Source organism: Bubalus bubalis, chromosome 4, assembly GCF_019923935.1.
Source record: "Bubalus bubalis isolate 160015118507 breed Murrah chromosome 4, NDDB_SH_1, whole genome shotgun sequence".
Lineage (NCBI taxonomy): Eukaryota > Metazoa > Chordata > Mammalia > Artiodactyla > Bovidae > Bubalus > Bubalus bubalis.
This window is the reverse complement of record NC_059160.1, coordinates 55,512,313-55,538,059: the sequence shown is the minus strand read 5'-3', so window position 1 is coordinate 55,538,059 and position 25,747 is coordinate 55,512,313. Positions and strand designations below refer to the sequence as shown.

Sequence of the window (25,747 nt, the reverse complement as noted above, 5' to 3'; positions counted from 1 at the left end):
CAGGTGTAGCAAATTATAGCAGAGATCCAAGGAAGCCTTTATTGTAATGGAAATGGAATTGTTATGTAGCTATAATGCTCTATCTTTGAAATCAGTTATTTTAAAACATTCAACTTGTTAAATCTTTAATAATGGATCACACTCTAAGTCAAATTGATGGCAGTCACATGAAAGCTGAATTATTTTTCAGTTGCAATGGTCTTAATGAGTATTTATAGTTACTAAACTACAAACTTAAAGTAAGTGATTAAAAATGTTAATCACCCAGAAATGTTAATCACCAAGAGGTGGCCTCTTCCAGGGTCAAATACAACACAATCACGTTCAGAGCAGTTAATAATACGTCAAATTGTTCAAGTTCAGAGCGTGCTGAGAAGTGAAGGAGAAGCAGTTTTCCTCAATCTATCATCTGAAAAAGGCATTTTCCTGGAAAGGTTTAGAACATGGCTTTCATCAAGGTTGTGACAGTTCATATTTTGCTCCTGAAGACACGCTGAATGAATAAAACATGAGAAAATCTGAATGACAGGCTTGTCTTTAGGAAATTTTACCTGCAACAACACAAATCCTGGACCTCATCTTTCACATGTCATTTCCGTGGTGAAGTCATCTGTGAACACTGCAAAGACAGGCCCCTCTTGCTCCTTGCAAGGTGTCTACTACCCTGTGTTTCATCAGGGTATCCTACTTCTCTGTTGGTCTTCCTTCTTCTCAAGAATGTGAGGCAGGGGGACCACCCCCTCCTTCAGACCAGGAGTCTGGGAGGCTGTTTCAAGACCACAGTCTCACCTGACAGCACATGGCCTGGGCACAGGGGAAGGCTCTTAGCAAACCTGATGATGAAGGAATGAGATATATTTGTCCATTAGTTCCTCAACCAAGAGGCCCAGGGTTCTCAACCTTAATTCGATGGAGAAAACCAAATATCTCAAGGCTTTGGAGTGGTATGATGTGGACAGAAGTTCAAGTGGCCTTAAGAGAGGTGAATTAATTACATGCTACTTTTTAGTTCCTTCTAATTAGAAAAGAGCTGCCAAGAAGAATTAAGTGCAATTTGTAACACATTTTGATTGTCCTTCCTCCTGACCATCCCTGGGAGGAAATGTGGAGATAAAGAGAGGACAAATATCTGCGCCTGGATGGCGGAAGACAACTCGCCAATGGCCTTGGGTCCCAGCAGAGGTGCACAGCAGGATCCAGGGGGCAGCTCCAGGCTCGGGCCCCAGGGCTTGGACAGGAGCAGGCACCAAGGGTGGCACAGACTGACAAGAGCCGAGAGTGCAGAGGATGGGGAACTGAGGGTGGGCTGGGGGTGGGCGCAAGGGAGGCTGCCAAGACAAGGAAGGCACTGGGCCCACTGAGGAAGGCAGGTCTGCCCCTTAGCCCGCCCCAACTAGATGCGCTCTCACAACCTAGAGCAGAGGGTGGGTTCCCAAATCGCCTTAGGCTTGGGGTCAGCAGGTTCTGCCTCTGGGGTCAGGGAAGTGTGAGATTAAAGGGACCTGGGCAGGGGAGAGGCTGGTGGAGAAGGCAGGTGCGGGAGAGGGTGCAGCGTCCAAGACAGAGCCCCACAGAGCCTCCGGAGTGATGGCACTGTCCGTGTCCCAGCTGATCCCCGCTTAAAGTGGGCAGGGCGCTAACAATGGTTACCCGCCACTTTACAGATGGGGCAAACAAAGGGTCACAGAGAGGGTCTTAACTAAGGGTCACCTTCCGGTAGCTGGCTGACGCAGCGGGAATAAAATGCCAGATTCCAATCTCTCACTCCCCAGCTCTCCCTTACCCAGCGCCTTCTCGCCGTTCTCCCAGTCTGGCCCCACCGGCTGCAAAGTGACATTACATTCTAGAGCCTTGCCCACCGCCACCTGCCGCCGCCTCCCCGCGCCCCAGAAGAACGGGAGTGCGAGAAGAGAAGAGAGAAGAGCAAAGAGATGAGAAGATGGCAGGTGCAAAAACCTGACACTTGGATCAGGCCGGCGGGCGCCACGGGCAGCGGCGGTGGCGAGGTCAGGAGCCAGCCGAAAGCTTCCTAAAGAAACGCCCCTTTTGCCTTCGCCAGATTGTTCTGCCCTCTCTTTTTTCTTCCATGAGAGTTGGCAAAACCCTAAACTCTGTTAAATAGCCTTGACAGCACCGCCTCGCAGTTAGTTGGGAGCTAGCGTTTTTCCAAGGCCGAGATACCCTGGTGATCAGGACTGTTAGTCCCGCGCTAGGAAGCTGGGAGTGCACCCCCCGTGTCGTCGTGACTTTGCACCTGGTACTCGGGAAGGCTCAGGTGCGCCTGATCCCGAGGGGGCGTTAGGCGGCCTCGCTTTTTCTCTTGTCCCTATCCGCAAGGGTGCTGCTGGCCTCTTGGATCTCTTTCTCCCTGTTCCCCATTGTTCCAAACCCTGATTCTAAATGAAGAGTTCTCACAACAGATGGCTGGGCTTCCACAAAGGACGAGCAAGGGGCTCGGACATTCAATCATTCAACAAAGAATGTTTGAGTTCGTGCCCCGATCGAGGGGCAGGGCAGTCATAGTGGAATAGGACACTGGTCACAGCTTCGTGGGGAGACAGGCGCAAGAATCAAGGTGATAGGATGGTATTGCCAGGACAGATATGATCTGCTGGGGTCAGAACTCGGTACTTAGCCGTCAAGGACTTTATTGATAAAAGTCTTCAAGACAGAGCTGTGACTCTCCCCGGGGTTTTAGCCTCAAGGGAAACCCTTCCTGAGACTGTCGCCTGGGCTGGGACTCGCACCCGAGAGCCATACCCACCCCTATGTCCCCAGGCTCGCTCTCCAGTGCAACTTCCCTAGAAAGGGAGCTGGAGGTTCCAGGTCCCCGAAGCCGTGGCGCGCTCGGAACTTCCCGATCCCGCCTTTGCCCGCGTCACCTCTGCCGCCCCCACCCCGAGGGGCACCCACTTCGGCGTGGACCCAGCCAGGTCCTGCTCGCCGCCCGCCGGGTGTGGCCGCAGTCACCCGGTGCCTCCGCCCGGCACCTCCCACCGCCGGCTTCGCCCCTCCTCTCTCGAGGTTGCGCTCCCTCCCGGCAGGTTCAATCCCCGCGGGGCCCCGGAGCACCGCGGCCCGTGTGCGTCCTCGCTCCCCACGCCCTAGCAGCCGAGACCCGGCCCCGGGCACCTGCGCGCCGCCGGCTCCTCTCCGAGCGGCCGCGGCCGGCGGACTGGGCATGCTCAGCTGTGGGGCGGCCGGGCGCCGCGGGAGCCGAGCGCATGCCTTCGCGGGGCCGAACGCCCGCCGTCCAGGGGCGCGGCACGCAGGCGGCCGCTGTCGCCGACGCCCGGGCCAGCCTGCGCAGGACGCGGGCCAGGATGGCCTCTCTCACGGCATACGGTAACGGCGGCGATCGCGGGCTCTTGGGGCGCCTTGGGCGGCCGGGACCCGGGAGCCGTCCGATCACCCCGGGAAACTTCGGGGTTCGGCTCCTGAGAGGGTCTGGGAGGGAGGGAGCGGGCGGCAGTGCGCGCTGGCCTGGGGCTGGAAGGGTGGTAGTTGGAGGCTGCCTGGAACCTGGGAAGGGGGCGTTTGTGGAGTCCGGGAAGTAAAAACGCCTAAATTTTAGGTGTTTGCGGGCTTTGGTACTCCAGAAAAATTCCTTCCTCTTCTTACCACCGAGAGAAGGGATACGGGTGTTGAGTCTTTTTCTAACGGTGTGAAGCTAGGAGTTCGATCCGCGTTCAGTCCTTGCTCATCTTGTCCCTGACTGACCTTGAACAAGTTACTTAAACTTTTCTGTGCTTGCATTTCTCCATCTGTAAATTAGAAATGAGAACATCTCTCTTGACAGATGCTATGGGGTTAAATTATATGCACCAAAATATGCTTTTAATACAGAAAAACTCAGCTTGGAAATAATAGTTACATGGAAATGGAAGATATTTTTCCCTTTCCAGTTTATTGTTAAAGAAATATATTTCTTAATTATTATTTTTAAGGCATTGTACAATTCTAAAGGAACATGAAATCAGTGTGAAGGTTTCAGACTGAGCTAGAAATCCTGGCCGCTGGGGAAACCAACAAGCCTCTTCATCAACATTTCTGCTTGCATGGAAAAAGCAATTCTCTTTCGTCCTTTATCAGAGATGCTGCTGAGAATGGGTTATATGAGGCAGAAACTCAAGTAGACCTCTTCCCTTAACCTGGATTGCAATCAGTTACTGTGATAACATTTAGTTTAGGCATTTTAAACATGGAAGTACTGAGCAGTGATTGGGGGATGTTCTGAGAGGACATCTCAGAGCCAGGGCTCCTTGGGAGGGAAATTGTTGCCATTTGGCATGGAGTCTTCATTCTCCAGGCCAATGATGTCCCCTGCTCATTTTCCCAAGGTTAAAGTCTCCTTTTCTTGGGATTTAAACTGACAGGACTGAAGCGACTTAGCAGCAGCAAATGATCACTCAGATGGCTCTGAGGGTTTGCAATAGATGCTTGGGAACCTAACAAATTGTGAGCAGATTACAAATTGCATACTAGTAGCCTATTTTTTTTTTTTTTTTAACTCAGAGCATTTTCTGCAGAGATTTGGGTGGTTTTTGTCCCTGCCGCACATTTAGCACATAACATTGCCATTCTTGGGTTACCATTTGGGGATAACTCAACATTATAATCAGTTTTTAGTCCTATTCATTGGTAGAAATCTATTTTTACACCTTTTCCTATCAGAGAGAGCTAACTTGTGGATTTTACATGATGTTAGATTTCACATGCTTGTCTAGTGGATGTCAGTAATAGGTTTTATGTAATAATCTGTTCCATGATTTTCTAGAAGCTTTGAAAGCTTAATTGGGCAGCCAGGTGGAGAAAATGAAGTCTAAAGTGAAACTGTGTTTGCAAAGCAAATAGATTTCAGTAATTAAAGGAAAAAGTGGCAGATTTTTTTTTTTTGACAACTAAGAGTTGTATAGTTTCTCTTTAGAACCTTACAGGGAACTGAGACAGGTTTAGGTAAATATATCAATTAAAATTTGTACTATTTAAATATATTCTTTACACACTCTTCTCCTTCCCCCGAACCATCCCTAAAGTGGATACACTTGGCCTCTAAGTGCAGGTTGGTTTCTTTGTCTATACTGAGGTGACCCAAGACACAACGAGATAAATTAGTCCATCTGGGTTTTCAACCTGGTGAATGAGTTCAGGAAAAACAAACCGAGCACATTCAATACAATCCTCCTCCGCTGGATGCCATTGAGTTTATTTTCTGATGAGAGTTTGGTCCAGTTCTGGAACTTTCATCTCTCTTTTTAAAAAATATCCCCTTTCAATTCTGTTGGATTTGGGTTTAGATATCATGATGGGGGATGATCTAAGTTTCTTGTCTAGAATTTAGAGGGTTCAATTTTTATATTCAGTTGACTGATTGAATAAATGCCTTTAATCCTATCTTTAGCACAGGGACTGTCAAGAGAATGAACAGTTACAGTGTAGACCGTGTGTTTTAGGTTCCTAAGAAGAGAGAAAAATTTGGCTTATGTATGCATTTCATTAGCAGCAGGCTCCAGTTAAACCTCATTAGCTTCCCAACCAAATTTGCATTTTTGATCCTATGTTGGAATTGCTTTTTCTGTAGTTTGGTGTGAATTTTACATTCAGGCAGCCATCTAGATATGTATCTTCTAGAAACATGGAATGAAATTAGGGTAATTAATAACTGTAATATGTCCTTGAAATACATGTTCAGTGGATGATGCTGTTTAAAAAATTCTGGATTTTTAATGCCTCTCCCTTTTGTACTCACGACTGATCTTTCTTTCCCTGTCCTCTCAATGGTATAGGTTCTTGACCACCTTTAGCTTATTATGTAACCATGTGCATGAGGCCAAGGATAGTGACAAGAGAGAAATGACTGGGACTTGATTCATTCTTGGCCATCCAAAAGAAGGCCCATGGGCTGTGTCCATGCTGCATCAGGAAGGTACTTGTGGTAGGACCTGCCGGCCTGGCTTTGAGCTGTCAGCTTCCACTCTTAGGAGGCTTAATAAGGGGCCCAAGGAGCTCTATAGAGCACAGTGGGAAAGATTTCAGATAAGGAAAGCCTCTCTGAGGAGATACTTGAGCAGAGGGGTGAATGAAGGAAAGGAACAAGCCATTTTGATAGGTGGGGAAAGTGCATTCCTAGCAAAGGGAACAATTAGGTGCAAAGGCCTTGGGACAGGAATGACTGTCATGTCCAAGGCTAGCTGGGAGGTCAGTGTGGCAAGAGCGGAGAGCTAGTAGATGAGAAGGAAACGCAGTCAGAGCCAGTTTCGTTGTTATAGCTATTCTCCCTTCATTTCCCTGCTACTTCTTAAAGGGCTTCTTTCTTCCCTGCTTCTGTTTCTTGTTACTGTTGGCCTGGGTTCTGTCTTTGGCTTTCTAATCTCACTCTCAGCCATTTGAATGGTGTTCATTAGACCTCTACCAAATGGGAGACAGTGGCCCTGAGTGCAGAGTCAGTCTCTTAGCAGGAAGCCTATAAACTGGGTGACAGAGTTGTAGGTAGAAGTGTGGGGTGTGCTGAGACACAATAACAGCAGTACTTTGTGCAAATTAGCTCATTTAAATCTTACCACTACCTTTAAGAAACTAGTCCAATATTAACCCTGTATCCACTTGAAGAAATTCAGTCCCAGATAGGTTGAAGAATTTACTTAATCTCATCTAATAAATGGGAGCCCAAATACAGGCTGGAGAGTTTGGCTGGGGAGCCTGAGGCTGGGGAAGTTAGGAAGAAGAGAAAATGTGCTTGTTCACGAACATGTTCACCATGTATGGATGGCTCTGTGGATTAACTCAAGGAGTTAATGGGCTTGAGCAAAGGCCAAAGGCAGTGGATGACCAGAAGCTCAGAACTTCTGACTGGAAGAGGGTAGGAGAGGGGCATACTAAGAGCCAAGCCTAACTATGTAACATGAAATGGAGGGAAGCCAAAAAGACAAGAGCCTAGGACCTACGTCCCTTCCTAGCACTTTGTCTTTATTGGTGCATGCGTGTTCAGTCACCTCTGACTCTTTGCAGCCCTGTGGACTAAAGCCCACCAGGGGCTCTTCTATCCATGGAATTTTCCAGGGAAGAATACTGGATTGGGTTGCCATTTCCTATTCCAGGGGATCTTCCAGATCCAGGGATCCAGCTCGCATCTCTTGAGTCTCCTGTGTTGGCAGGTGGATTCTTTACCACTGCGCCACCTGGGAAGCCCTTGTCTTTATCCAGTGACTCCCAGATAGGAATCACCAACTTTGAGTTTCTTTTCTTGTTTGTACTATGCTTGTCTAACCAGCTGTCTGCTTGACTTCTTTAAATGTATGCTTCTCTGGCAATGCAAACTCACTGTGTCCAAAACAGAATTCCTCTCCTGTACCTGTATTCTGTAGAATTAGTCCAGCTACTGAGCTCAAACTATGTTCCAGGCTCTAGCCTGGCTCCTGGAATACCAGAATAAATGAGATCTCATTCTTTCTCTCAGGATGGCAGCATCAGCTGGAGGAGCTAGACTCCTAAAGAGAATTATGATGCGATGTTTCAGGAGAGGCACTGTGGGGAGTAAGGGAGAGGTTGGAAAGAGTTACCCAGAGGAGATGATGTTAAAAGACCAACTGGGAGAAGAAGGGTATTCCAGGGAGGGGCAACAGAATGAACAAAGGTGAGGGGAGCAACTTGGTGTTGGTAGAGCATGACATTCAAGACAGGAGAGGTTGGCAGGGGCCAGCATTCTCTATCTAGTACCTAGGCTGGAATCTTGGGAGTCATCTTTGAATCCTCTCTTATCAGAACACACTAACAGTGACCTTAGGCAAACAATTTTACCTCTGAGGCCTCAATTTTCTTATCTGCAAAATGGGATCTCTCTGAGGTTTAAATGCAACAGTACTTGGAAGAGCTTATGAGCTACACATAGTAAGTACTCAGTAAGCATGGCTATTACTGTCAACTGCCTCTCTCTGCCCATGTACTCTCAACCACTAAGTCCCATTGATTCTTCTTCCTTAAAGTTCTTATACTCTGGTTTTTCCTCTCCTTTCCCACTGTTCCTATCCTAGTCGAGGTCACTGCCAATTTTGACTGTAGTAGCAGCCTCCCAACTATCTCTGCCTCAGTCCAAGCCTCTTTGATCCCAGTTGCAAATTGAATCCTATTATTTCTATGCTTAAAACTCTCCAAGGGATCCCCTCTGCTTGCAGGTCAAAGTCTGACTTCCCTAGGTTGACGAACAAGGCCGTTCAGGAGCTGACCATCCTCCTTTCCTGCTGCTCTTGGTCTCAGCATCCAACTTTTTAGGGAGGGAGGTGGCCAATTGCGCCTGGTTTTCTCAGGTGTCTGGACTTGACCCTTGCTCTGAAACAAACCCCCTCCTCCTCTATGAGGTTCACTCCCCCTCACCTTTGACCTCCCCATCCTACTGTGTTCCTGTCTCAGGACCTTTCAGGTTACTCTTCTCCCGAACAACTTTTTTTTTTTTTTTTTTTTTTTGTGGTGCAACAAAGACTTCTCTCTGTGGGTTGTAAAGTCCCAAAGGCCATGGACTACATCTTTTTTTTTTTAAGTGCCTATAATACTTTTTTTAAAAAACTATTTACTTATTTGGCTGCACCGGGTCTTAGTTTTGGCACTTCATTGCAGCATGCAAGATCTTTAGTTGCAGCATTGGAACACTTAGTTGCAGCATGTGAGACCTGATTCCCTGACCAGTGATCAAACCCTTGTCCCCTGTATTGGAGTGCAGAGTTTTAGCCACTGGCCCACAAGGTGAGTCCCTGGTGCCTAGCCCAGCAGCTGGCACATACTGGGTGAACAATTCTTGCCAGTCTGATCAACTAAAAGACTGAATGGGCAATAGGAGAAGGTAGTACACCACATATACATTTTTAAGACTTCATTTTCCTATTGAAAATAAGTAACAAAACTTTTGGGCTTCCCAGGTGGCACAGTAGTAAGGAATCCACCTGCCAATGCAGGAAACACAGGTTTGATCCCTGGGTCGGGAAGATCCCCTAGAGTAGGAAATGGCAACTCTCTGCAGTATTCTTGCCTGGAGAATCCCATGGAGAGAGTTGCCTGGTAGGCTACAGTACATGGGATCACAAAGAGTTGGACACAACTGAGCACACATGTACACAACAGAACTTTTATCCTTCAGAAAATAGAAATGAACAACAGAGCAGAAGCATCCACACTACGAGGTGAAATCTGAAGTGTGCTAATAGGCTAGAAGTCATGCTTTAGCTGCAAAAAAAATCTAAGGAGCTATTTGAAGGCGTCTCTTGTTCTTGTCCTCCACCAACTGGCATGCTTGTTATTATGCAATCCAGTCATTTATGGTCAACATTGATTAGGATCCTTTTTGATTAAGAAGCTGCAGCGAAGCCTGCACAGATTAGTTTTTGACCTTCAGCCCTTCACAGTTAAAAAATTTCTTTTCTGGGGCAAAATTAAAATTTTATTTTGATCCTGTGAAGAAGCACTTTAATCTTTTCCTTTAAAACGTGATGTTCTCTGTAATAGGCATGTGGATTTTTCTATTCGAACTTAGTCCTAAACAAACTGTTCATAGCTACCAACAAAGTTTCTAGAACAAACAATTCAACATATATTTTGTGAGTGCTCACTATGTGTGAGGCACTGTTGTGGGTTCTGGAAGTAAGAACAAAATTAAAAACCATTTTCATAAATCTTATTACATTGTAATAATGCTGCTGCTGCTAAGTTGCTTCAATCGTGTCCAACTCTGTGCGACCCCAGAGACGGCAGCCCACCAGGCTCCCCCGTCCCTGGGATTCTCCAGGCAAGAACACTGGAGTGGGTTGCCATTTCCTTCTCCAACGCATGAAAGTGAAAAGTGAAAGTGAAGTTGCTCAGTTGTGTCCGACTCTTCACGACCCCATGGACTGCAGCCTACCAGGCTCCTCCGTCCATGAGATTTCCAGGCAAGAGTACTGGAGTGGGTTGCCATTGCTTTCTCTGTGAATAATGAGGTATGGATATTTACCTTCTTGAAAAAATGACAAAGAATGTAGGCTTTTCAACATTGAATCAAAAAGGTACAAGGAGGAAACAAAAGGAAAGGAAAGGCTTTTCTCTAATTAGGATTCCTGGAAAGTCTTTTTGCCACTGTGTCTGTGAGAGTGGAATCAAAGGGAAGCTGAGATAATGAATATCGGGCCCCATGTTTAAAATGCAGGAATGGTGACTGAAGTATTTGAAAGGTTGCTAGAGTCTTTGGCAAATATTTATTGTGCTATTTATGTATTAGGCAGAGCCAAGCACTGTGGACACAGGTGAATAAGCATTGACTTTGCCCTCCAGGGGTTTGGGTCTAGCTCAGGTCCAGTGGGAGATGCAGAGAGAACCATTCCTAGTACAGTAAGTCCCCTACATACGAACCTTCAAGCTGCAAACTTTCAAAGATGCAAACATGCTTTCTGTCAACGTCAGGTGCGAGTGAAACTGCAGCCTGTGCTCCATCTCCTATTGCTGATGATCTCTCAGCTCTATCATCACCCACCCCCTCTGCCTCCTCCAGGCAGTAACTCTTCTTGCCTGTTCACTTGGTGCCAATCTCTGTATGCCAGCTGTTGCAAGTTCAGTTCAGTTGCTCAGTCTTGTCCAACTCTTTGTGACCCCGTGGACTGCAGCACACCAGGCTTCCTTGTCCATCACCAACTCCTGGAGCTTACTCAAACTCCTGTCCATCGAGTCGGTGATGCCATCCAACCATCTCATCCTCTGTCGTCCCCTTCTCCTTTTCAATCTTTTCCAGAATCAGGGTCTTTTCCAATGAGTCAGTTCTTCACATCAGGTGGCCAAAGTATTGGAGTCTCAGCTTCAGCATCAGTCTTTCTAGTGAATATTCAGGACTGATTTCCTTTAGGATGGACTGGTTGGATCTCCTTGCAGTCCAAGGGATTGTACTGTACTACTGTACTTTTCAAGGTATGGTATTGTAAGACTAAAAATGTTTTATTTGTTGTGTTTGTTTTTTATGTATTATTTGTGTGAAAAGTATTATAAACCTATTACAGCACAGTACTATATAGGATTGTGTTAGTTGGGTACCTCAGCTCACTTTGTTGGACTTAAAAACAAATGGGACTTTTGAACTCGCTCTTAGAACAGAACTCGTTTGTATGTTGGGAACTTACTGCTATTACATCTGGTCCCTGCCCTGCCTGTCTCTTGGTGCTGCTGCAGTGTCACATGAAAGAGCAAAGACGAAAATGTTATGAAAACCTAGAAAGCCCTGGAGCATTATAGTACACAGCGCTCTGGTGCGTTTATTGTTGTGGGGAAAGCTCTGTGGAGTGAAGCACGCTCTACACTTTGATTAATTCATCAGCACCGTAGGGAGACTTTCCAAGGCACCAGTTCCTACTGGGGCCAGCCTGCAGCTACTCTGTGTGGTAGGCACTCAGTGTTTTTTAAATGAATGAATTTCAGTCACAATGTAAAGCCAGAATTTGAGGCTCAGGGAGGTTAGGGGATGAGATACAGGCTATAGCAGCAAGGAGGAAGGGGTTGGCCTTGAATATTAAACTTTTCTGTAAGCCTATAAAATACACAGCAGACATAGAGTAAATCACACCAGTATTTCTAAGGAACATACATATGCACATATAGACACACATCCCACCTACATGATCGATATTTTGTTTTCTTACCAGTGGATTTTCTAGAGCCTTTTATAAACAATTTTAAGTGATTTACAAAAAGAAAAAAACACGATAAAGATGTGGTAAGCAGTTGTAGCTCACTCTCCACATAATAAATATATATTTTTAAAAGTGAAATGTTATCTCTAGTATACTACTGTAGAGTGGTAATTAAACAAATTGTGAATTTTTTGATAATGTCAATAGTTATGTGTCATTATCAGTTTGGTAATTCTGGAGTTTCATCTGTCCATATGTATCAGCAGATTTCTAATATGTTTTTAAGGGTTTAATGAAAATATTTTCTTTTTTTTTTAGTATGTCTTCCCTTTCTTGTGGGTGAGACGTTCTCCCAGACTTTGTGGACTGTGGATTCCAGGGGAGGATTTTACCGGGGCTTGGAGACTGGTAGCACTGGCGTCACCTGGGATTCTATTAGAAATGCGACTGTCAATTGTATATCAATAGTGCTGAAAAATATGCAGAATTCCAGGCCCACCCAGAGCTATAAATCAAGCTCTTCACTCTAACAAATGCCCGAGTGATTTGCAGTCTCACATTTTCTGTGTTTTCACTAAAATTTTCCTTGCTCAACCAGTTATTAAGTATGTTAAAACCTTCCCCTCTGATGATGGATTTGTCAGTTTCTCCTTGTAGCTCTATTCATTTTTGCTTCATATATTTTGAGGTTATTTTATCTTAAATAGCTCAGATGTAGCCTTTTTAATATCTTCCTGAAGAATCAAACCTTTTCTTGAACCTTCCTAAACCTTTTATCATTATTTATTGCCCCTCTTTATGCTTAATAATGCTTTTTGTCTTAAAACCTTTTTCATCTAAAATTAACATAGTACCTCTAGCTTTATTTGATGAACGCTTGTTGTATCTTTTTATATCTTTTACGTTCAACATCTCTGTGTCCTTCTGTTATAGGTGTTTCTCTTATAAATAGCACTTTGTTGATTTTTGTTTGTATGTTTTCAAAATCCATTTCACAATATCTTAAATAGAAAATTTAGACCATTTACATGTATTGTTATTACTAGTGTATTTGAACTTAATTCTACCATTTTACTCCAGATTTTTCTCTTTGTCTTATTTTTTCCTATCCTTTAATTCTCATTTATTCCCTCTAAGTTGAATTTTTTTGTTAATTTCCCTTGCCCATTCTTACTCACCATCTGTCTCCAATAAAAAGTTAATTAAAAAAACACTAGGTTTGTCTTATACTAAGCCAATATTTGAGAACAGAGGCAAAGACAGAAGGAGGACAGATTATTAATGTAAGCTGGGTTAGGTGGGCTCCTAGAGTATCTGGTGCTACATGTTTGACAGTCATTTATCTGATGAAATTCTACAGAGAACGAGATAGACATCAAATCATGGACCCTGTCTTCAGAGGCCACTTTAACAGGAATGCATGACAAAACTTAACCCAACTTTATTTGCCTCAAATTATTTTGTGTATACTTATGATCAGTATGTTCTTGTAACAAAATCAGGTTGCTTTACAGTGTTGTGTTAAATTCTGCTGTACAGCAAAGTGTATCAGTTATGTATATCTATCTATTCTTTTTTATATTTTCTTCCTATTTAGGCCACCACAGAGCACTGAGCAGAGTTCCCTGTGCTATACAGTAGGTTCTCATTAATTATCTATTTTATACATAGTAGTGTGTATATGTCAATCCCAACCTCCCAGTTCATCCCACCTCCCCTTCCCCTCCTTGGTATCCATAAGTTTTTTCTTTACATCTGTGTCTCTATTTCTGCTTTGTCACTAAGTTCATCTGTACCATTTTTCTAGATTCCATGTATAAATGATATTATATATTTACTTTTCTCTTTCTGACTTCACCCTGGATGACAGTCTCTAGGTCTATCCATATCTCTGCATATGACACTATTCCATTCCTTTTAAGGACTGAGTAATATTCCATTGAATATATGTACACATCTTCTTTATCCATTCCTATGTTGAGGGACATTTAGGTAGCTTCAGTGTCCTAGCTATTGTAAATAGTGCTTCAGTGAACATTGGGATGAAAAATGGAGAAGCTCTCTACAGTCAGCAAAAAGAAGACCAGGAGCTAACTATGGATGAGGTCATGAACTCCTTATTGCCAAATTGAAACTTAAATTGAAGAAAGTAGGGAAAACCACTAGTCCATTCAGGTATGCCCTAAATCAAATCCATTACGATTATACAGTTGAAGTGACAAATAGATTCAAGGGATTAGATCTGTTAGAGTGCCTGAAGAACTATGGATTGAGGTTTGTGACATTGTACAGGAGACAGGGATCAAGACCATCCCCAAGAAATGCACAAAGGCAAAACTGAGGTCTGAGGAGGAGGTCTGAGGAGGCCTTACGAATAGCTGTGAAAAGAAGAGAAGCAAAAGGCAAAGGAGAAAAAGAAAGATATATCCATTTGAATGCAGAGTTCCAAAGTACAGCAAGGAGAGATAAGAAAGCCTTTCTCAGTGATCAGTGCAAAGAAAGAGAGGAAAACAATAGAATGGGAAAGACTAGAGATCTCTTCAAGAAAATTAGAGATACCAGGGGAACTCTTCATGCAAAGATGGGCTCAATAAAGGACAGAAATGGTTTGGACCTAACAGAAGCAGAAGATATTAAGAAGAGGTGGCAAGAATACACAGAAGAACTATACGAAAAAAGATCTTCATGACCCAGATAATCACGATGATGTGATCACTCACGTAGAGGTAGACATCCTGAAATGTGAAGTCAAGTGGGCCTTAGGAAGAAGCATCACGATGAATAAAGCTAGTGGAGGTGATGAAATTCTAGTTGAACTATTTCAAATCCTAAAAGATGATGCTGTGAAAGTGCTGCACTCAACATGCCAGAAAATTTGGAAAACTCAGCAGTGACCACAGGACTGGAAAAGGTCAGTTTACCTTCCAATCCCTAAAAAAGGCAATGCCAAAGAATACTCAAACTACTGCACAATTGCACTCATCTCACACACTAGCAAAGTAATGCTCAAAATTCTCCAAGCCAGGCTTCAACAGCATGTGAACCATGAACTTCCAGATGTTCAAGGTGGGTTTACAAAAGGCAGAGGAACCAGAGATCAAATTGCCAACATCCATTGGATCATCAAAAAAGCAACAGAATTTCAGAAAAACATCTACTTCTGCTTTATTGACTACGCCAAAGCCGTTGACTGTGTGGATCACAACAAACTCTGGAAAATTCTTCAAGAGATGGGAATACCAGACCATCTGACCTGCCTCCTGAGAAATCTGTATTCAGGTCAAGAAGCAACAGTTAGAACTGGATATGGAACAACAGACTGGTTCCAAATTGGGAAAGGAGTACGTCAAGGCTGTATATTTTCACTCTGCTTATGTAACTTATATGCAGAGTACATGATGAGAACTGCTGGACTGGATGAAGCAGAAGCTGGAATTAAGATTTCTGGGAGAAATATCAATAACCTCAGATATGCAGATGACACCACCCTTATAGCAGAAAATGAAGAAGAACTAAAGAGCCTCTTGATGAAAGTGAAAGTGAAAATTTTGGCTTAAAACTCAACATTCAGAAAACGAAGATCATGGCATCTGGTCCCATCACTTCATGGCAAATAGATGGGAAAACAATGGAAACAGTGACAGACTTTATTTTGGGGGACTCCAAAATCACTGCAGATGGTGACTGCAGCCATGAAATTCAAAAACACTCCTTGGAAGGAAAGTTATGACCAACTTAGACAGCATATTAAAAAGCAGAGACATTACTTTGCCAACAAAGGTCCGTCTAGTCAAAGCTATGGTTTTTCCAGTAGTCCTGTATGGATGTGAGAGTTGCACTATAAAGAAAGCTGAGTGCCCCAAAATTGATGCTTTTGAACTGTGGTGTTGGAGAAGACTCTTGAGAGTCCCTTGGACTGCAAGGAGATCAAATCAGTCAGTCCTAAAAGAAATCAGTCCTGAATATTCATTGGAAGGACATGCTGAAGCTGAAACTCCAGTACTTTGGCCACCTAATGCAAAGAACTGACTCATTTGAAAAGATCCTGATGCTGGGAAAGATTGAAGGTGGGAGGAGAAGGGGATGACAGAAGATGAGATGGTTGGATGGCATCACTGACTCAATGGACATTAGTTTGAGTGAACTCCAGGAGTTGATGATGGACAGGGAAGCCTGGCGTGCTGCAGTCCATGGGGTTGCAAAGAGTCAGACATGACTGAGTGATAGAACTGAACTGACTTATAATGTCAAATTATGGTTTTCTCAGGGTATGTGCCCAATAAACCTAGGTTTTAATTCCAGCTTTGTGACTTCCCTGAAGTGTGATTCTGGGCAAGTTCTCTACTTTTGTGAGCTTCTTGATAGTAAGATAATCATACCTATCTTAAAGGAATCTTTTTGGAACACAAATGAAATAATGATGGAAATGAAGTAATGAATTTTTAGCTCAGTGCCTGACAAGGAGTATGTAGTCAATGACTACTGTTTTATGAATCCACCACCATTTCATTTTAGACATTTTGTACAGAATTTGCATTTCTACATCTTGCCCTACTGTAATTTCTGTCCCTCTTTATTTTTGTAAAAAAGCTATTGTATATACAGACAGGTGGTCAAGACAGATTGATAATTTAACAAATAATTATAAAATGAATACCTTGTGACCACCACCTAGGTCAAGAACAGGACATTCCCAGCACTGTGGCACACACCTGCATTCCCCGTTCTTTCTCACAATTCAAGGTGTTTTCTTTCTTACCAAATGGAATCACCATGCTGACTAATTATTTTTGTGCTAATTATTTTGATACTTTTCCTTACAGTTTTACCATATATGTATGCATCTATAAATAATTCAATTTAGTTTTGTTGTTGAAATTTTCATAAATAGAGCCATACATCATTTGGGTATGATATATGTGCTTCTTTCATTAAACATTATGTTTGTGAGGTCTGTTGATAGTATTTTGCATTGCTTTGCTTCGTTCATTTCCTTTGCTGGATGGTATTCCATTTTATAAGTACCTTTGTTCTTTTTAAATATAGTTAGTGTTAGTTGCTCCGTCATGTCCAACTCGTCGCGACCCCATGGACTGTAGCCTGACAGGCTCCTCTGTCCAAGGGATTCTCAAGGCAAGAATACTTGAGTGGGTTGCCATGCACTTTTCTAAGGGATCTTCCCATCCCCAGGATCGAACCTGGGTCTTCTGCATTGATAGGCAGATTCCTTATTGTCTGAGCCACTAAGGAAGCCCAAAAGCTAACACTAATTGTACACCTTCTATGTATTATTTTATAAAGTAAATGCTGTTATTATTCCCATTGTACATACACAGAAACAAACCCACTGAGAGACAGTGTGCTCAAGGGATGGAAAGTGAAAGTGAAGTGAAGTCGCTCAGTCGTTTCCGACTCTTTGCAACCCCATGGACTGTAGCCTACCAGGCTCCTCCATCCATGGGATTCTCCAGGCAAGAGTACTGGAGTGGGTTGCCATTTCCTTCTCCAGGGGATCTTCCTGACCCAGGGATCAAACCCAGGTCTCCTGCATTCCAGTTAAGTTGCTTAGTCGTGTCCGAATCTTTGTGACCCCGTGGACTGTAGCCCACCAGGCTCCTCTGTCAATGGGATTCTCCAGGCAAGAATACTGGAGTGGGTTGCCATTTCCTTCTCCAAGCAGAGGCATTAACCTCTGAGCCACCAGGGAAGCCCCTAATGTAGATTGCTAAGTCACTTCAGTCATGTCCGACTGTGTGACCCCAGAGACGGCCTCCTACCAGGCTCCTCTGTCCCTGGGATTCTCCAGGCAAGAACACTGGAGTGGGGTGCCATTTCCTTCTCCAATGCATTAAAGTGAGAGGTGAAAGTGAAGTCACTCAGTTGTGTCCGACTCTTAGCGACCCCATGGACTGCAGCCTACCAGGCTCCTCCATCCATGGGATTTTCCAGGCAAGAGTACTGGAGTGGGGTGCCATTGCCTTCTCCGAATGTAGATTACTGACTCCAAAACCCACAGAGTTCATTAACCTCATTCATAGGCTCAAGTTTTTCCACTAGTTACTTGATTTTATTTAACTGCAGTTCGTTCCTAAAAGATTAAATGGATAGTCAAGCCCTCTCACATTTTTTGGTTTTGATTCTTATATAGGAAAACATCTTCTTTACAGAGTCACTTTGTACCAAAACTACCATAGTTCTTTGTACTTACTTTTGCTCTTTGAGTCTTTTCAAAATATTGCGAAACTATGCCCTAGTTTTACCATTCAAATGCAACTCAAATTTCAGTAGTTTTTCCTGTTCAAATGTATGCGCAGCCTCTTCCCAGGCATTCATTGCTAATTTAAACATTCTGCTTCTTTGTTGATTACTAATTCTCAGTGTTCTTTTCTTTTTCATTCCTTTTCTCTTCTCACCATTCATAATCATTTCTGTGGCTACTGAATCTCTCCTGTCACCTCTCCCCACACTTTGATGCCGTTGACCTTGTCCCTTTTCACTTCCAAAATATTTTAAGGGCAGATCATTAGTGAAGGGTTTTTAAAAATTAGGAAGGACAACTTTAGAGTAGTTGTAGTTTGATATGTTTTAGGTCTGGGTGTTGTTGATTCAGCTGATTCCACAAATATATATAGAATGACTTGCTAACTATGCATTTTGCATGGCTGATTTATTTTTGTTCACCGTACCTCGTCCTCTTCTACCTCCCCACCCTATTAGCCCAGGAAAAGTCAGATAAGCGCTATTGTCACCATTTTCAGATGGGAAGATCAGGACTAAAGAAGTCAAGAGCTTGACCAAGTTCACAGAGTTCATGTGCAGCAAAGCTGGGGCTTCAGACCTCAGGTCTGCTGACTCTTAGCCGAGTGCTCTTTCTCCTTGAACCTCTGTTGAAGTTACAGTTCATAAGAAGGGGAAATGGTCATGTATTTTTCCTTTAATTTCATGCATTCCTTTATTTTTTCTTTCAAACAATGAACATATATTGAGGATTCACCTTTTCCAGGCATAGCACTAAGGTCTGGAAATAACAAATTGACTAATGCGTGGACCTGCCCTTGACAAGCACATGGTTTGGGGTAAACCCGCTCTGTTCTTAGCTGTTGAGTCTTGTTGGACACTTTGCGACCCCATGGACTATGGCCCGCCAGGCTCCTCTGTCCATGGGGATTCTCCAGGCAAGAATACTGGAGTGGGTTACTATGCCCTCCTCCAGGGGATCTTCCCAACCCAGGGATCGAGTCCAGGTTTCCCTCATTGCAGGAGGATTCTTTACCATCTGTGCCACTAGGGAAGCCCTAGGGGTACCCGTAATAGAGTACAATCTCGCATGCGCGATACTGTTGGAGTGTCTGCTGTCCCTGAAGCTCACTAGAGAGGGGAGATGGTCTGGGAAGGTTTCTTAGAGAAGAAGTTGGTTGCATGAACTTGCTTGAATTATTTTCTCCACATTAAAAATTGTTTAGTTCCTTGTTTGTAGACCTGCAGTGACCTTGATGTGGCCTCTAGGGGCTCCCATTACTTCTCTGGCCTCTGGCTCACTACCTGCTTTTGTCAATACTCTCCAATTGCTTTCAAACCACAAGCACATCCAGATACCCCTGCGGATGACTCCCATTTCCTGTTCTCTCTGCCTAGGCACCTGCGGGTCTTTCCTCCGAGAGTGTTCATCTGCAAAGCCATCTTCTCTAACAGTCTGCATTACTGTTCTTAAAATATGACTCCGCATGTTTCTAAAAACCCTTTCTCTTTGAGTACATTTGACTAATTCTTAATTATTTCTCTCCTTCAGACCTGTAATTTTTAACATTATAGATCAGAATTTCATAATGAGCTTTCCTGGTATCACATGGCATATAATATTTGCATATTTCCTTCAGGTCAGTTTTGCAACCATTCTTATAATAACTTTTTGTTTCTAACCTGTAATGTGTTATATTAAATAATATTTATTTTGATATTTTAAAAAAATATTCATTTAATTTGACTGTGCCGGGTCTTAGTGGCAGCATGTGGGATTTTTTAGCTGTGGCATGTAAAATCTAGTTCCCTGACCAGGGATAGAACCCAGACCCCCTGCATTGGGATCATGGAGTCCTGGCCACTGGACCACCAGGGAAATCCCTGTTTTAGATATTTTAAAGTCACTTATGCCCTGCCTTTTTCATAGACATTTTAAAGCAGTTCTGATCTCGGTTGGAGCTCTGCTCTGCCACATGCTGTTGCGTGACCTCAGGAAAGGTGCTCAGCCACCTGGAGCCTCAGCTTTTCCATCAGAGACATGGGGTGACACCTGCCCTGCTCCACCTCGTGCGGGAGACAAGGTGGCTGGAAATGCTAAGATGCCATGTAAACGGGAGGTTTGGTGTCTCTGCTGCTCTGCCTGGAACGCAGTCTGCTCACGGTACTAAAGTCTGCATGGCAGCTGGCTGAACTCGAGCCTGGAAGGGAATTGAACTCACTCTTTGTCTCCATTGCCTGTCCTGCCATGATTTGGCCACCATTACCTCTTCTCAGGATGACTGAGTGGCCTCATAAAGCAGTCCTTCTGCCTCTCCTTTCACACTCCTCATGTCTGTCCCCCTTGCTGCCTCAAAGTGATCTTTCTGAAATGAAAATGGAATCCTGATCTCTTGGCAGCATCCAGATTTGTTAATGTGGTTTATAAAGACCCTTTATGGTCCAGCCGCTGCTCATCTCTCTTTTACTGTGTTTAGCTGCTAACTCACGAAGCTGAGACTTCTGAGTTTCTATAGCATTCTGCCTGGGTCTTTCCCCTCAATGCACCCCGCCCCCTTTTGCCTAGATGGATGGTATTCATCTCTTAGGTTTTAGTTCAGATGTCACTTCCTCCACAAAGCCTTACCTGATACATTCTAGTTTGGATTAGGTGTTTTTTCACCTCGTCATAAGGTCCTCTCCCAGTGCCCTCCTCCCATTTTAATAACAGTGACACCAAACTGAAATTGTCTATGTGACAATCTGGGTTGTTTGTCAGAATGTTCTAAATGCCTGGCCCCTAGCACTTCCTGCAATGAATGAACCAATGAATAAGTACGAGTTTCCTGGACACAGACATTTGGTTTATTTACCAGCAGTCATATATCTACTTTGTGGTTATGGTACTTATCAGAATGTAATTAACCTCCTCTTTTATTTTCTTAACAGACAAAGATATAAGCAGTGGGAGTTATAACCTTTCCTCTGCAACGACCGGCAGCTACTACAGTTGTGTCAGCCAGGTCACCATAGGTGAGCAACTGAGTCATGTTTTAATGAAAATTATTATTACTTGTAAAGGGTTGGGGTGTGGGGCTAAGGAAGGAGTGAGTAGAAAATGTAAACTGGAATTTATTTTCAGGATCAGAGCATTTGCTTGTGGACTCAACTTGCTGGGGCGCCCTCTTGTGGATCATTATTACTTTTGCATAGAGATGGTTGGAGCTAATGTGGTCCAGAGAGATTTAAAAAACATGGGTTTCCCTAACTCTCCATCATTTGCTTTCTCTTTCATTTGTGTATCACCTATATTATTATGTACTTAATATAAAAACTGACTTAGTTTTTAAGATTTATTTTCATTTATTTTAAAAAGAAAATTTATATCACAATAGCAAATAGTATGTTTCTTGGAATTTAATGCATAGTAGTGAAAGTTGCTCAGTTGTGTCTGATTCTTTGCAACCCCATGGACTGTAGCCCGCCAGGCTCTTTAGTCCATGGGGATTCTCCAGGCAAGGATACCGGAGTGGGTTGCTGATCCCTTCTCCAGAGGATCTTCCTGACCCAGGGATTGAACCTGGGTCTTCCGCATTGCGGGCAGATTCTTTACCGTCTGAGACACCAGGGAAGCCCTATTCTCAGGTGGCTCAGTGGTAAAGAATCTACCTATCAATTTAATGCATACATGTGTAAAATAACAACAAATTAGTGTTACTGAATGCTAGCTATGCTTTGGGGGCTTCTGTGTGTACCAGCTGCCCTGTCGCCTGACATCTCAGAAATAAAATCTCCTGTCATAGCACATGGCCTCCTCAGAAGCTTGAAGCCTGCAGCTTGGGGCGTGTGGCTCTCTGTCCCTCCCTCCTGGATGAGGGACTCCCTGCAGATACAGTAGGATCCTAGCGGAACATAACATGCTCACCTAGCAGTACTCTTTGGGGGAAGTACAACTGGGATAGAAAAATTATCAGTAATAGGAAGACCTGAGAAGCACATTTCTTGAAAAGCCCAGAGAATTTCTAGAAGGGGAGACTGAGGAAGGTTAAAGTTAAACATCTACCCTGGTATCATCCCTGGAGCCATGTCCGTGGATGATGGGAGGGAAGCCAGGTACAGGGCCTTGAATAAGGAGTAATGAACTGTGAGTAGAGATGTCTCTTAAGACACTTGTCAATGAACGTGGAGGGGTAAATGGTGAAAACCCTATGGGAGCTTTCTGTGCCAAGTGCTATTCTAGGTGCTTTTCCTGTATGTACCCATTTAATCCTCACAACAATCCCATGAGATGGATGCTGTTATTTCCTCCATTTTACAGATGAGGAAACAGAGTTCTTAACAAGTTAAAAAGTAAGAAAGAAAGAACACATGGGTGGTAAGAGCTGGGATTTGAGCCCAGGTAATCCAACTCCCATTGGACATCACTCTTGTGAAATTGCCATGGGTCTAGTCAACTGTGGCTACCATGTCAGTGTGTTATGAACTGAATTTGTTTCTCCAAAGATAGATTGAAGCTTGAACCTCTAGTACCTGTGAATTGACCTTATTTGAAAATAGGGTGTGTACAGATGTAACCAAGTTAGGATGAGGTCACAGTAACTTCCCTGGTGGCTCAGACAGTAAAGCCTCTGCCTACAATGTGGGAGACCCGGGTTCAATCCCTGGGTCGGGAAGATCTCCTGGAGAAGGAAATGGCAACCCACTCCAGTCTTCTTGCCTGGAAAATCCCATGGATGGAGGCACACTACAGTCCATGGGGTCACAAAGAGTCGGACACGACTTAGTGACTTCACTTCACATATGCACTTAGGATGAGGCTTCTAATTCAATGTGACTGGTGTCTTTGTAAGCAGAGGAGAAGAGACACACAGGACATATGTAAGAGGCAAAGATTAGAGTCATGTGTCTACAAGTCAAGGAACACCAAGGATTGCCAGCAACATCAGAGGCTAAGAAAAATGCAAACAACAGATTTTCTCCTAGAGACTTCAGAGAGAGCACAGCCCTGCCAAAATCTTGATTTCAGGTTTCTAGCTCTAAAACTGTAAGAGGACAAATTTATTTATTTTTTATTTTTTAAAGCCACCTAGTTTGTGGCCTTTTGTTACAGTAGCCCTCAGAAACTCATGTAACAGGGTCTTAAAAAAATTATCATTATGAATATTTTTTGGCTGTGATGGGTCTTTGTTGCTGTGCAGGCTTTTCTCTAGTTTCAGAGAGCGGCGGCTACTGCTTGTTGCCATGCACAGGCTTCTCACTGCAGTGGCTTCTCTTGTTGCAGGGCACAGGCTCTAGGTGCATGGGCTTCAGTAGTTGCAGCTCCCAGGCTCTAGTGGTATACAGGCTTAGTTGCTCTGCAGCATGTGGGAGCTTCCTGGACCGGGGATCAAACCTGTGTCCCCTGCATTAGCAGGTGGATTCTTATCCACGGTTCTGCCAAGTAAGTCCATGTGACAGGTTCTTACCTATGTACTCACCTCTGAAGAAGAGGTAGGTATGACACACAGTTTTCTCAGAGGGTGATGGGCCCTTGAATGTTGCTTCTGTTTCAACAGACTCAAACTGGCTGAACCCATAAGGAAAATTAACACTCTAACGAAAAACCTCAGTGAACTTTTGGGCCAGTCTGTTGGGAGGACTGGTTGATTAAGCTGCTCAATGATACTGTGAAAGACCTTCCATTTGTCTTCCTAGGAGAATCTCTCTGTGGTGGCAGCCAGATGGTCCAGGAATTGCACTGAGCCACAACAGTGATCAGAGGGAAAGGAGCGTCAGTGCCTTCCTCAAGCATGCCCTTGAGGAGCTGAAACTTTCCCTTGCAGGGTCTGCCTCTCTCATTGGGTGGGATTAGGTCACATGACCACCCTTCAGCCAATCCCTGGCAAAGGAGATAAGATCATCTTTAGACCCATCCTTGCCCAGGTGCTGGTGGGAGAGGACTAGATCTGCCTGCCCTCAGTCATGGGCATGTGTGTGGGTGGGATGAATTCCCAAACAAAATTTGACTCTGTGGGAGGATGGGATGGGGGATGGGTTCTGCACCAGAATCAGGCGGTGTCCACTGCCCACACTCTGTCCAGTACAAACTCTTTAAAAATATTTATAGTAAAAATAGCAAATAATTAACAACTTTATACTCAGTACTGGAGGGAGGACATCTCTGAGTCACCTAAGCAGTTTTTTTTGTTTGTTTGTTTTTTTTTGTTTAGAGCTCTTTTTGTTTTCTTTCATCTCCTGTACTTCAACTGTCTCATCTGTGAGGGAATTCCATTTAAGAAAACGGCATACTTCTGGACTTCCTATTAATGTAGTTCTTTGTAGGAACCTATGTCCTGACAAAAGAATTGCCAAAAAATCCAATCCACATAAAAAATGACTCCTTCTGCAAATTTTCTACTTATCTGTGAGGCTCTTGTAAAAACTCCTTATATTTTTAGTAAATGCCCATTTTACCATGTATGAAAGATTTAAGAATTTTAAAGTTAATTAACATCATGTTTTTTTCTCAAGACCATCTATAATTTTGAGTGTTCCTTACACGTCTCTTTTTAGGATTTGGGGGCTAGTGAATGAGAATGTTGACATGTAACTCAAAGGGAGCTGGGACCCCTGCTTCTACCCCACTTCCCACCTGGAGACAGGGTGATGGGTAAGAGAGAGTGAGTAGGCTACCAATGTGACATTCTTATTACTTGCCTCTTGGACACTTGGACTCCAGCTGTCCACCGGCTGTTGGACAACCAACCACCCAATATACTTTGACCTCATTGCTGCTATTAAATTTTGGCTGGTCTGGTTCTATTCCATTATAATTAGGCAGATCTTATTATAGCTCATTTGTATCAATAACATGAGTTAATATATTTGCTAATGAACTCCATTTCTGCATTAAATGATGTGGAAATTTCCTAAACTTTAAAAACAGACTGTGAACAATATTTTTTCAAAACTAAGCATGTTATAAATAAGCTATCATTTTATGATAGAAATGGTAAAACCTGAAATTGTGGATAGTCCAGAGTTCCTTCGGACTTTTAAGTCTAATTTTTTCACAGTGTGTGATAAATATTGTACACCCTGTTCTGTATAATGACTTCCAAGGAGCTTGGAATATGGAAAGAAGAAGAGGTGCCTAATCGAGTTTCTGAATGAAACAATGAGGCAAGGGAAAACATGGTCCTGTAATTGTTCTTCTTGTAAAGGATTCTCTGGTGTAAGTAGGAGGTAATACGTTTTCACAATTTTAATAAAAACATAATGGAACATCAATTTAAATGGAGCCTCCTCGAATTTCATTTCTATGGCCCAGTACACTCGTAGGAGCTATGGGAGATCCAAGAGTATTGATCACGAGATAAACACACTTGCATGAGAGGTTTAGTCCAACAAACAGTATCGGGGGCAGCCCTGGGGTCAGTAGCATTTGCTTCAGCCTCCACTGCAGCTCTGGCTCCATTGAGGTTCTGAACATTGAGAATTAGCATTCTCTGTGATTATCTTCAGGGGCTCCATAGCCCTCACCAGAGGAGTCCCTCATCTCACTACATTCCATTTACTCACCTTTTAGGAAGATGACCAACCAAGAGGAGTTCAAATAGTCCAGTTAGCATGTTCTCAAGTATGTCAGCATTTCCCTTTCCTTGGGAATTCTGGTCCATTGAGATCCCTCTATGAAAAATTGTTTGGAGAGGAAAAAGTAATCTCAGAGCAATTTGTGGGGGAAACAGATCCCGGTTACATTTTCTAGAATCCTTCTTGTTGCCTGTGCTCTTAGCAAGGCAGGGTAGCTTTGAGGACCAGAGCACTTGTCTTCGATGAGCCTGGGCTTGACTCTGTTATTTCTGTGTCGTTATTGACCTTGGGAAAGTAATAATGTCCCTTAGCCTTGGTTTCCT

At 43.6% G+C, this 25,747-nt stretch overlaps 1 protein-coding gene and 1 long non-coding RNA gene across 12 annotated transcripts in view; one reads left to right on the top strand and one right to left on the bottom strand.

Moving 5' to 3' along the window:
* LOC123333243 overlaps window positions 1-2,680 on the bottom strand; it is a 33,108-nt gene extending 30,428 nt beyond the window's left edge. For 2 of the 3 annotated variants that reach the window (XR_006550470.1, XR_006550472.1), the window contains exons 1-2: window positions 1,784-2,673; window positions 552-833 (exon numbers count right to left, since the gene is read on the bottom strand). This is a non-coding gene — a long non-coding RNA (uncharacterized LOC123333243). Of the gene's footprint in view, window positions 1-551; window positions 834-1,783 lie in introns of all 3 variants that reach the window. The other variant, XR_006550471.1, reaches the window with a different exon arrangement.
* Window positions 2,681-2,753: 73 nt separating this feature from the next.
* Window positions 2,754-25,747, top strand: part of ANO4 (anoctamin 4) — a 442,247-nt gene continuing 419,253 nt past the window's right edge. For all 9 annotated transcript variants that reach the window (XM_025283649.3, XM_044941445.2, XM_044941444.2 and 6 more), the window contains exons 1-2: window positions 2,754-3,345; window positions 20,802-20,885. In XM_025283649.3, coding sequence (XP_025139434.2) covers window positions 2,769-3,345; window positions 20,802-20,885 — 661 coding nt within the window. In that variant the 5' untranslated portion in view covers window positions 2,754-2,768. The remainder of the gene's footprint in view (window positions 3,346-20,801; window positions 20,886-25,747) is intronic.